We start from the raw sequence: 12,643 nt of genomic DNA on the forward strand, positions 1-12,643 counted from the left end.
CACAAATGAAAGCTCCTGATTTGTCCATACTATTTTTCAGTCAAGATAACAACACACAACAGAATGCATTTTATCAAACATATTCGGTTGTATTTCAACCATAAATATAAGCATAGCTAAATAGCTCATTGTGTTTTTTATGCACACATTGGTGTTTGCTAGCTACTGAATAAACATCACTTGTGCAATTTTTGCATCTTCATTTGTGTTTGGTGATGCGTCAAAATATATGCAGTGTAGTGAATGATGCGCTGTGTTAAAGGACAACCGATACCACTTTTTTGTTTCCGCACTGACATCAGAAAAACGTTTTATAGCATCTAAAATACTCAAAACACGCAGGCTGATATTTTTAGTCAAATGAAAAACACCGATAAAAATGACCTAAAGTCTCCCAAAACTACAAAATGATCGGAGAAAGTTTCAGTTTCAGAAGGTCCCGCCCCCTTGTTCGTGATGTCACGCCAAGATGTCTTACCTTGCCCGAGAATCAAAACAATGGCTTCAGATTTGGAGAAGATGCTTTCTTGTTACTCATCCAGTTATGAATATGATTCAAATAGTTCTGAAGAGGAAAGCAGAAATGTTTGCAACCCATTAAAGAAGTAATTCCGTGTCATTTTGAGGCATCTGGATGAAATGTAGCGTCCCAGAAAATGCACAAGATGGCGCCAAAGCTCCATTGGAAATGGGCTGATTTGTCTGCTGGTAATTTGTGTCAGCTAGTATCAAATCGTACTCGTGATGGAAGGACTGCTACAATGTGTCTTTTTTCAGTCAGGGGCGTGAAAAATATTTAAATTGTAGTAAATTAAGGTGGGGAAAATGCTTAACATGCTCTTGAATGTCATTGTTTTTGTCATTAAACTAATTCTGTTACATTCATGTTCCCATGACAACATGGAAAAAACTGGCTCCGCACCCACAACTGTTTTTACAGGTACAGCAGTAGATCCATGTGCGTAACAGGAAATGAGGTCGAATGGGAACATGTTTTTGTTTGTACAGCATGCTGGGAACGTGGTCTGTTATGCCAGCAAGAGATAAACAACATGGATGTCAGGGATATGGTATTCGTGTTGAAAAGTGACAAGATGGTGGTGAGGGAATTTTTAAATGATTCAGTCCAAGTGTGCTTCAGGGAATAAGACACATGGACAGGAAGTCATGACACTTCCTTTTCCCAGATTCAAGAATGTGTCTTTTTTTTCTACTACTACCGTAATCGCAAATAGCATTTGTGCTCATTGAAGTCACACGACAAACATGCATTTTGCACTTGATTTTTCCTTTTTCGCTGACTTCCAAAAACATGCGTGTTCTTTTAATGCTCCTAATTAGCCATCAACGTAAATGTTTGTTTGTCTATAATATGCCCGATGAATTTACATTCAACAAAAACAATAGTTAATTCCAAATAAAATACAGTGAGAACTTGGCTTACGAATAGCTTTAGCTCACGAACATTAAATTCGCGAGCATATAGTCTTGGCTGAGGAACTAGTTTTCGGCGGACGAACTAAACCACATGGTGCCACGGTGGCTGGCGGACTAGTTTTCATCCCTCCTTTTCTCTGAGTGCGGACGTGGTTTGTTATCGAGGATATTTTTGCTCTTATGGAACCGAAAAAGACCCTACCGCAGGCTATTGTTAAGCCGAAGAGGACACAAAAGAAAAACTTCTGTTGATTTGGGTTAAAGAAAAGCGGCTAGCAGGGGACAGTGTGAGTGAGGGTATTATCACCGTGAAAGCACGGCGACTTCACTCTGATATCATCAAGAGGCAACCTGGAAATTCATCATCCATTGACAACTACCATCGCAAAGGAAAATAAAACGATTTTATTATACAGTACAGTTTATGTGTTTCATTACAATACAACAGCACATTTATTATACATAAAATAATGTATATTTTGTGTAGTTTTAAGGCTTATTTCATGGAAAATTATGTTTTATGGGGACCTGGGAATGGATTATTCTCATTTTAATGGTTCCTTATGGGAAATAAATATTTGGAAGACAAACTTTTTGCCTTACACACTTTCTAGGAACCAATTAAGTTCCTAAGCTGAGGTATAGGGAAACACCTGATTCCTAAAAACAGAGTACTCAGTCAAGGTACTCAACAAATAACGACATTGTGGGAAACGCGAGAAAGGAAAACTGTGACAACTGTGACTTCAACTTCTAAGGGAGCAACATCACGCAAAAGTCGCGTCACAATTTGAATACATTGACGTCGCACATTTCCATACGATATAAGATACTATGAACAGAATGTCATGAGACCTAGCTAATAGTCTTTAAAAAAGAGGGAAACTGTGGAAACACTGGCCCCACACTATGATATCGCCATTTCAAACATTGACCTTCGAATCCATGTTGAAAGCCATTTGGGAATCTAACTCAAAGCGTTTCGGGGACTACAAGTACCAAATAGAAATGCATATCATATTAGAGACGTCTCGCCAGGTTTATCAGGAAGAATAATGCACAGTATGGATACCAAAGAGGTGGACTCATCTCTTTTTTTTTCCTCCATTCTCTCTCTACCATCAAGCACGTTGACATGATATTACTCCCTGCTGTTTAATGCACAAAGGCCCCATTGTGAGTGCCTCCGATGAAACTTCCACCAAGAACAAAGCCCAGCACAGGACCAGACATTGAGCTAATGGGGTGGATTTAATTCCAGATCTGGAAGCTATTCTTTCATTTGTTTCACTTTTTGCAATGGATGAATGGTGTATGGTAAGAGGGAAAAACGCATAGAGCGCGTGCGTGGCTTGACCTCTGTCTCAGGAGATTTTCTGACAAGAACTCAACAAAGTTGTGATGGTCCTCGACTATATTGTAGCCACGCGGTGAATCGGTGCTGCCCTCGTATGGTCATTAAGTGTCAAGCACCCATCGATGAAAAGGTTTCTTCAGCCGTCATCTGTACAAATTTGAAGGTGTCGGACGTTTCGCTTCTTCAGCGAACTAAAGTCTTACTGGTAGTCCGACACCTTCAAAGACGTACAGATGACGGCTGAAGAAACCTTTTCATCGATGGACCACTCCTGTACGACTGAAAGCTTACAGATGTAAAGCACCCAATAAAACCGTTATTGACAATATACTTTTGAGCAGCGGTGACCAACCTTTTTTGATGGACTTTTGGAGCAGCAGACTTCTCGCGATCGAGCCGCTACCTCACATGCACGCACGCCTTGATGAGCAACAGCCTCAAATATGAAAGAAACAGAAAAAAAACTATTATGTCAATATTTTGAGAGCTTGTGAATTTGTAAAAATGAATCAGCGCCTTACCTTAGTCGAGATCTGACACGGCGGCATGGCACACATTTTGGTAGCAATCGATTGGTTGAGGATGCCTGCTTAAGGGGATAAAAGCGAGAATGAAAATATAAAATAACTTTTTATTAAAAAGTTACTTCATGTGGCAGGCCATGGATTTTATCGCTACGCCTTCAGTAGTGCTACGTCTGAATCAATCCAAACTGAAAAAAGTGTGGTGTGATTTACTACAAGTCCACTAGACGCTACCATTAGCCAAGAAATAACTGACCGACCTTTCTTAATGACGTCCATTTTTTCTTGTCTTGAAAATGGCGTGAACAGGAAATCTCCAACCAAATCCATTTCTTCTTCTCCTTCAGCCATTATGGGTTGACAAAACTGCTATTAAATCAACACAACAATATATTTGCTGATGCAGCTTGCGACCGATACACTGTGCTAGCTCTGGCCAGTATGTCCCTATCCCCATAGTATCACAAGCCATACGGGGCTTGTGATACTATGATTGGCTAGTGATCAGCCAATCATAGTTTGCGAAAACTCTGACGTTGATCAGCGCCTTCAAGAAGGCATTGGTACCCGTTTTGGGTTGCCAACTTGAAATCTCATTGGTTGAAATGACAGTTGGAGTGACACATTTGATGTTCCAGGGCCTGCGGAACTGATTGTGTAACAAATGAGAGCTGAAATGTGATTGGTTAAATGCTTATATACAAAAACACACATCTGGAAGCACCGCTACAGGGGAAACGTAATGAAAGGAAGCTGAAAGACAATTTGGAATTATTTAATAAGAATTCATGGACAAAATATGATACACGTCAGTTTGTGATTCAGATACGTTTAGGCCAGCAGAGAAGGCCTTGCAGACCCCGAGGGTCCATCACTGCTTTTTAACTTAAAAAAACTCAATGAAATGTGGACTCTTTGCAATTTGGTGAAAAAAAATATCCACAAAAGAAAATGTATGAAAAAAATCTGATATTTGTGTGTATGTGTGTGTGTGTGTTAGCGAAATATTTTGGGTGACTTTTCATGTGTACGATGTTTCAGAATCAAATGACAAAAGTAATTGCGTTATTGTGCTGAGGTTTTCTTTGTCAAATTCAATTAGTAACAAATAACGCAACATTAAAACTGACAACACACATACACTTCAATCTTCAATGTGCACTTTATTTTTATATCGAAAAAGACCTTATTTTTTTCCGCTTTTAGGGAACAGAGTCACGAGAGAAGCTCTCTACAGCTCTTTTTATGTCTTTCCAGCATTCCAACAATCACACTTCTGTTGTCGCACGCGCGCACACACACATTTATATATATAGATATATGTATACTTGTGCAGTGGTCCCAGGCTAAGAGTAATCACAAAAAGTCAAGCGTGATAAAGGGGAGACCACAACTACAGAGTTATCTTCTCAAGAGAGTGAAGACCACAGTTTTGGTGAAGCACACTTGAATTAAGACAAAATAATAAAAGGCAAATCATGACATCAACATCTTATACATGTCAGTACATTGAAAAAAATGGTTTAGTGTTTTTTTTTCAATGTCATTTAAATAGCATGAAAGTTAAAAGGTCACAGACAAGATTTTATCATAAGCACAAGAATGTGTCGCGGTAAAGCAGCAATGGCCTTCCTTGACCTCCTGCCTGCATGAAGAGTTACAGAATAAAAAGCACCTTTGCAAAACACATGATTTACTCATTTTTAGGCTTCCCTAGCCGCTTTGATACAGTACTTCTGCGCACGGGCGCACACAAGCAAACGCACACACAAACAAACACACATGCGCGCGCACGCTTGTCATCCTGCATCACATTCTATCTTATTTTTCTTGAAATGTTCTTTTCTTCATGTGACACATCTCTAGTTCAGAGGCGAAGGTGCAAAATATTGCATTTACACTAGATGCATCAATACATACAGTATACTTCTTCATCATTCGTGTGAGGGATATTGAAAAATGGTGTAGGACTCATCATACACTATACAACAAACAGGCCTTCAGTTACACTCTGGACAAGACCTGGCCCGGTACCCTAGAATGGATTGGATTTCCCAGACTTGTGTAAATATTAACAAGAATGGGTCTGAGGTTCCCCCTTGGACATACTGTATCCAATGCTACGTTTAAGAAAAGGTCAGAATTACTTTTCAGAACAAATAAGTACTAACACTCTGGAACAAGCCACGACTATACAGTATTGTCGTTTTGAGTACAGGCTGTGTCGGACCAAGTTTGTAGAAAATGTCTTATGATATTCTGAATGAGAACCTCGGGACTCTTGAAAAGTCCTAAAACTGGCCAGAGGGGTCATTACAGAATAAAATAAGGGGCATGTAACCCTCTTGAGCCAGTTGTGGGATGTTTCTAGAACAGTTAAAAAGGCTTGTCAGACTCACGCAGATTTGATTTGGGATTTGAGGTCTGGCTAAGGATTACACGACAAATTCACCTTAAAACAGAGTCAAGGGTATACTTGTGAAAAGGTTTGATTGAAAAGCAAGGATCGACGACTACCTTGTTGGAACAGCCCAGGGTTGACATTCCATTGGGTCCTACAGTGTAGCGTGGATTAAAGGTTAAACTCAAGAAGGGCCACCAGGTAGTCTGGTAAAAGGCTTTCATGCTTGACCAGGGTTAGGTGACGACATACAGGATGTGAAATTCAAATCTCAAACAGGCTTGGAATGACACTTCAGGGGGAGTTTTAAATTAGACTCTAAAAGAGAGGTTTGACTCTCGACCAGTGGTTCTTCATCTTGTTGGAGGCACCGAACCCCACCAGTTTCATATGCTCATTCACCAAACCCTTCTTCCAATGACTGTGCCTACTAACTCCAGTCTAAACTGAGGGGTGGACCTCTGTGGCGGAGGATCCACCGGACCCCTGAGACCGACTCACCGAACCACTAGGGTTCGATCGAACCCAGGTTAAAAGCCACTGCTCTGGACAGAGATTATTCGAACGTGGGACGTTTAAGAGCAATATCTGTATGGGTATATGCTCTACAGTATTCACCCAAAAAAAGTGTACTGATACCTCTGATACTTTTGACAAATACGTAATTTCCTTCAACACAATAACAACAAATTGAACAAAGACCTTTCTTTGACGCAAATGAGAAGATGCTGATGTGTCAAACTGCTGCAGGATAGGGCCAACAACTGCCGAGGAGGACAAACTCTACACACATACACTCGGTCTTGTGTTAAAAAATGTGACTCTCAGGGTTGTTTGAGGACACACTGGAACAGGTCCAGCTGGGGATCAAGCCCAACATTGCTCTTTGCAGCCGGCCTCGCTTGCATCTTTTAATTTCCCACATATTCCAATGCGTATGTGGAACTGTCACGGCTTGGAATTGAAGCGTATTAACGTGGGACGGGAGATTTTAGACCGTCTGTCTGTCCAGAAGTGATCCCTGTGACTATGAAGTGACCTTGAGAGTTTTGAAAGGCGCTTAGAAATGAAATGGATTCTTATTATTTAGAGTGGGTAGCAAGGATCCGTATGTCAACATTTCAAGATCACATTGAATGTAAGCAGCATTGTGGAGGTAAAGCGGAAATCGGCGTTAGAAAACTGGCATTCTAGAACGACCCCAAGTGGATGAAAGTTGACAATTTTCCGGCGGCACCTCATCCACAAGAGATCCATCACACTAAAGATGTCCTACCTAATATCACTGGCTTTGTAACAACGACACAAGGATCACATTTGTGAAAGAGACGAGCTCAGCGTGCGCGCAAACATTGGCAGCCCGGCCTGGCAATCACACAAACGCTTATACAGTACACATGAAAACAAGTATTTCCAGGATTATGAGGTCAGTTGACGCCATCATTTGGCTGGACTGCACCTCAGACACTTCTAATGCGATACAAAGTTAGTGAAGTTACTCACCTATTCTCTTGGATGTCTTCCGAAGTTAGTAAGCAGGACGTTCACCTGCCGTTTTTTTTGTTTTTGCATATGGCTGTGTTTACTACCTCGACACAATTCACAAGGAAAGTCATCTGACTGCATAGGGCTAACGTACGACTCCTGATCTTCCTGCGCTGCTCCAGCCTCTACGAATGCAATTGAGTTTGATGCGAAATGTGTTTTATTTGTGCAAAATATCTGCAGAGAAGCTCCGACTAAACGTCAGCAGGAAGAGGGTGCGTGATCACCGCTGCTTCCGCACTTTCTTCTCGACTCTCTTCATGATGGTGGAGCTTTGAATGATCACTTTGGAAGGGGCTCCCTAAACACGCATCTCCCGTTGCCTCCTGAACCTCCTCTTCCGTCGGCTCGATGGAGCCGAGTTGGTAGTAGTGGAGAGGGATGGAGTCTGCGAGGTCTGCGGGACTTTCCTCATCTCGGTTGATGCATAGCACGGCGGTTCCGGTTGGGAAAGGCCCCTGCAGAAGAACCTCCTCCACCTGCGGCTCCTCCGCCCGCCTTTCCTGCTCCACGGCGCTCTGCAGGTGCAACACGGCCGTCTCATTCTCCCGCTCAAGGATGTCCTCCTCCGCCTCCAAGACACATGCACGCACGGCGCTCTTTTGAGGGCCGGCGGGGCAATTGGAGAACGGAGAGGACAGAAGGTCCGACTCGGTGTACGTTTCCCCGGGCACTTGTAGCAGAACTCTCCTCTGCTCCAGGTCCAACTTCATGATGGTGTGCAGGTAGTGTGTTCGCACACGGAGCGGGTTGAACTCGACGCGGCCCGCTAAATTGCCGCAGCCATCTCTGGAGCATCCGCATGGGAAGGACATTCTGTCCACCTGGAGAAGAAAACCGGATTTTGTCTTCAACTCCTCTTGGATTTAATCCGTTTAATTTTAAGATTAAAAGCATAATTTTTTTGCACCTTTTTTGTTGTACTGGTTGAAACAAATGAACGTGATGAAAAGGTTTCTTCAGCCGTCATCTAACGAAGCGAAGGAGGAGCGAAATGTCTGACACCTTGAAAGAAGTACAGATGACGGCTGAAGAAACCTTTTCATCGATGAACCACTTCGGTAAACAGACCTGGCAAATGTGAGCAACCCATGGATTTTGATGACTTTAAGTCTGAACTGTTGTCTGTCCTCTATGAATCAAATAATTTTCCACATTTGGAAGGGGGCCTGATTCCAAAGTAAAGCTGAACCTTTGCTGTTCATTTTCTATTTACGGTTGGACGACGCATCTCTCAGTTGTGACAGCAGAGAGCAAAACTTCAGCCGTGCAGTCGAAATCCCACCTCTTCCGCTAGGCGGCATCTTGATAGGATCATCAAATTGAAAAGATGGCCGTCCTACCTGGCACTTGATGCCAGCCTGGCTGCAGCCGCAGTGTCGAGGGTCGCAGTACAGACGACAATCACAGCCACATTCTTCCCGGGAGAGGCGGATGGCCCGGAGCTCCGTTTTCTCCCGGGCGTCGATGCGAGCAATTCCGGACGCTCGCAGAAGAGCTCTGCGACGCTTTGTGGGTAGTGGCTGAAGAAAGAAGCAGTCGTCCACCTCCACGGCGTCCACGTCGAGGTCCTCGTCCGAAACGTCATCCAGAGTGAGCAGTTCGGCTTGGGCGCACTGCACTGTGCCGTTCCTGGTCAGCTGTGTATGACAAACAACCCAGCTAAAGTCAATCAAGCGTGGAGTAAAAACAAACATTGATAGTGATGTGAAACGCGTGCCATGGCGCGATAAAGGTTGGGAAAACATTGCTTGAGCAGATGCCGCCCTTAGAGAATTAACTGCTGAACTCATCTGCCAGAAAAGCAGTTTCTGTACAATTTCAGCCATTTTTTTCCACTGTTGCTGAGCCTTTTTTTCGCTCCATTACAGAAATAACTATGAGCTGTAGGGTAGCGGGGGGTGGGGGGGGGGGGTTATGCTGCGTCGAGGAGACTGAAAGAGGGACTTTCACATATGCCTGTAGGTTTTCTCCTCCCCAACACATTCTGATGAGATCGTCCACACATTCTGTCAGAAGGGAGAAGATGCCAGGCGAGTTTTTGAGCATGCTTGCAACAATGAAGGGAAAAACACCCACAAGTTCATCAACATGAACCAATTTTATGGGGGCAAATAAAATACAAATACCACAACAAAAGACTCTTGTAATATAAATCCTTAAAGGACAACCAACACCATGTTTTTGTTTCCTAACTGACATCAGAAAAACGTTTTATAGCATCTAAAATAGCAAAACACGCAGGCTGATATTTTTAGTCAAATGCAAAACAACAATAAAAATGACTTTAAGTGTCCAAAAACGACTTCAAGATGAAACCGGAAGTGGCCAGTTTCAGAAGGTCCCGCCCCCTTGTTCATGACGTCACACCAAGACCTCTTGCCTTGCTCGAGAATCAAAACAATGGCTTCAGATATGGAGAAGATGCTTTCTTGTTACGCATCCAGTTATGAATATGATTCAAATAGTTCTGAAGAGGAAAGAATAAATGTTTGCAATCGATGAAAGGAGTCCTCCCATATCAATTCCAGCCATCAAGGACAGCGTGTAGTGTCCCACAAAATGCAAAAGTTGGCGCCAAAGCTCCGTTGGAAATTGGCTGATTTGTCTGCTGGGAATTTGTGTCAGCGAATATCAAATAGTTGTCTTGGTGCAACACACAACGATTCACCATGGCGTTATCCATGTGCTTTCCTTCTAATTTCACCATCAACACGAAGTTTTCAGACCAAACAAGGTACCGCAAAATGCATTGTGTGTCGCTTTCTCGATCAGGGGGCGTTCCTTTAGTGACGTCACGTAGGGGATCGTCACCAACTCAAAAACAAGACTTCCTGAATATTCAGCGCCAGTCTTAAAATATATGCGGTGGAATCTTTGTAAAATAGGCTCAGTAGAAGCCATTTTACAAATTATGGACACAATTTGTCCGGAGGCGTCGGTTGTCCTTTACTATTCCATAATGTAAATGCTTGGTGGGGCTGATTTAAAAAAAAAAAAACATGAGACGCCGATTGGTTTCGAATGTACCTAATTAAATGTCCGTTTGGAGGCTTGCGTCAACATCTTACCTTCAATTTGCGGGCGTTGAGCTTTTCCTGCCGGAGGTGTTGCCGTAGGGTGAGTTGGTGACTACTCTCCTGCTCTCGAGCAAACTCGCCCAGCGTGTAACGTCGGATGGACGAGTGGTTATGAGCCATGCCCAGCGAGCTGCCCCCCTGGCTGGGCACGCTAGTGAAGCCTTGCCTCCGGGGGAAATAATACACCGTCACCGCATCAAAACGCACCCGCTTGCTTCCTGGGGACAGTTTGTGTTGTCTGAGGATTGAAGTGGCTGGGGGACAAGAGACATTTGGGATACAAGTGAATTGTTATTCGCTATATTTGCACAATTATGTTCCTTACGAGTAAACTCTGTCCTGCAGGGGGGGTTGAGGCTGTCACAGCTGTCAGCACTGTCACTGCTTGAGATATCTTCGTCAAAGTCTTTCGGTGTAGAAAAGGGAGAGCCGTTGTCCACCTCTTCATATCGTCGTTTGAGGCTGAGGGATGAACCTGCCTCCATGGAAACTGTGTCTGAGAGTACATGGCAGCAACAGTTATCGCTAAGGAAAAAAAAACCTCAGAGAACCTGTGCAGTTTTAGGGTGAAAAACTGGTAGAATCCAAAAACTAGCTCGCAGTCTAGACAAGTGATGGGCCATTGAGTAAAATTTCCAAAATCCACCATGAAGAATAGTGAGTTTTAGGACTACATAAATATTCAATGTAGCGTATGAAACCTTACACTGCAACGGGTGTTGCCAATCAGTGGCAGTTAAAAGGACTCTCGGCACGACCATTCCTGGTCGGGTCATTGTATTTGTTTGCTTCAACCCTGTCAGCTTTCTTTCATCTTGGCAGATTTTTACTCATGGTTTTCTTTGATACTTTTCTGTTCAGATGACTTTGAAGTTTTAGATTTCATTCCTGCTGACTTTATTTTAATGCAATTTGTCAAATACATCCTGCTGCTCGTTCCTGCCTGATCATTTGGAATCCACAACCATCACCACCTTGCAAACCACGACAACTGCAGAGCATTTAATCTCACCCAATACAAATTGGGGACGCTGCATCTCCTGATTGATGCAGTCATTTTTAACTAGCAAACTAAATAAAGCGACCTTGTATTGCAGCAATTTTACCGCATTCAAACCCCCTTGAGAAGCTGTCTGGGTGTGTGCAGAAATCATTCATTGGATTTGGACGTGGGATGTCTTTTTGGCAACCTTTGCCATCCAATTAGAAGCGCTTAAAGTGAAAATAAATCTATCAGTTGGACATATGGATTGCTTATTTTGACGTAATTTTCTTTGTGCGGCTTGTCAACAAAACCCGTAACGGTAGAATAAAGATTAATAACCAATAAATAAAGGATGAATAGTCAAGATAGAAGCTGCTAATGACGGTGCAGTTTACAGAATCTTAAACAGGAGTATCACTGTGCTCTGTGGTTCGAACAGGCAATAGATTTACGAGAGCACTCAATAATCGTATCGATACGCAAAAATAGTTTCCACGTCCACACCGTCAGGGTTGATAGGCACGCTCACAATGACAAAGAACGTTCTTTTCTTACCTGGTTCACAAACGAGGAACTTGAATGCAACCAGCCCGTTTCCTTTTCTCTTGTTCTCTGTTCATGGATGATGTCGAACACCCTGTCAAGACCTTTTTTTGCTGTGGGAACCAGCAGCGATGCATTTGCAAGTGATTGTTAGTGCGGACCACTTCTTCGGTGTGCGACTGGAGGAGGCGACTTGGGCACTATACTCATTGTTCTGAAGAACGGGGGATAAAAAAAAACGAAGCCGACTTAACATGTAGTTTAAAAGACACCAAAGGGTCGCGTTACCACTACGCTTTATGAAGATACTGTTTATTAAGTCTTCAGCATTTTCCTGTTCTTGGCGGGGGCTTTTAAAATGGAGAAAGCTGCTGACATCTTTAGCCGCCCCTCCTCGCTCGCCAACTCTACAACACCGTCAACCGGCCGGGAGCGGTCCGCTGGGGCCAAGTTTAATCTTCTCGCACCGAGCCCTGGTGCGGTGTCAGTGTCACGGCCGTCTCTTGGGGGGGAGAAGACGGGCTTGAGTCTGTTTCACCCCCGCAACCGGTGCCGGCGTCGAGATCGTAACAATGGCAGGCCAAAATTGCTCCAGCTATATGTACTCTTGGTGACGTCACACGAAGCTTCTACGCCGTGGAATGCCGGGAAAATGAGTGTGTGGGTTACGTCTTTGTTCAACTCACATAAATCCGTTTTCGACCATAATCCGTTTCAGAAACCTGTTCCAAAACCGATTTGTTCCAAAACCGAAACGGCACTTTCCATTAA

The 12,643-nt window shown here is 43.4% G+C and overlaps 1 protein-coding gene and 1 long non-coding RNA gene across 2 annotated transcripts in view; one reads left to right on the forward strand and one right to left on the reverse strand.

The window, feature by feature from the left end:
• Positions 1-12,643, forward strand: part of LOC148904124 (uncharacterized) — a 388,679-nt gene that overhangs the window by 344,859 nt on the left and 31,177 nt on the right. The window lies entirely within an intron of this gene.
• csrnp2 (cysteine and serine rich nuclear protein 2) lies at positions 4,214-12,441 on the reverse strand. Its single transcript, XM_089014521.1, has 5 exons — positions 11,885-12,441; positions 10,670-10,840; positions 10,336-10,598; positions 8,608-8,904; positions 4,214-8,088 (listed from the first exon to the last, which is right to left on the reverse strand). Exons 2-5 carry the CDS (start codon positions 10,827-10,829, stop codon positions 7,459-7,461), a joined length of 1,350 nt encoding a protein of 449 aa, XP_088870647.1. The 5' UTR covers positions 10,830-10,840; positions 11,885-12,441; the 3' UTR covers positions 4,214-7,458.

This window comes from Hippocampus bargibanti, linkage group LG01, assembly GCF_051943395.1.
Source record: "Hippocampus bargibanti isolate YZ-2025 linkage group LG01, ASM5194339v1, whole genome shotgun sequence".
NCBI lineage: Eukaryota > Metazoa > Chordata > Actinopteri > Syngnathiformes > Syngnathidae > Hippocampus > Hippocampus bargibanti.

Bases quoted from the DNA above. Each gene is read 5' to 3' on its own strand.
- csrnp2 (XM_089014521.1), bottom strand. From the start codon at position 10,829: ATGGAGGCAGGTTCATCCCTCAGCCTCAAACGACGATATGAAGAGGTG. The intron at 8,905-10,335 runs GTAAGATGTTGA...TGTCATACACAG, and splicing joins TCAACGCCCGCAAATTGAAG to CTGACCAGGAACGGCACAGT. The intron at 8,089-8,607 runs GTAGGACGGCCA...TTTCTTCTCCAG, and splicing joins AGGCTGGCATCAAGTGCCAG to GTGGACAGAATGTCCTTCCC.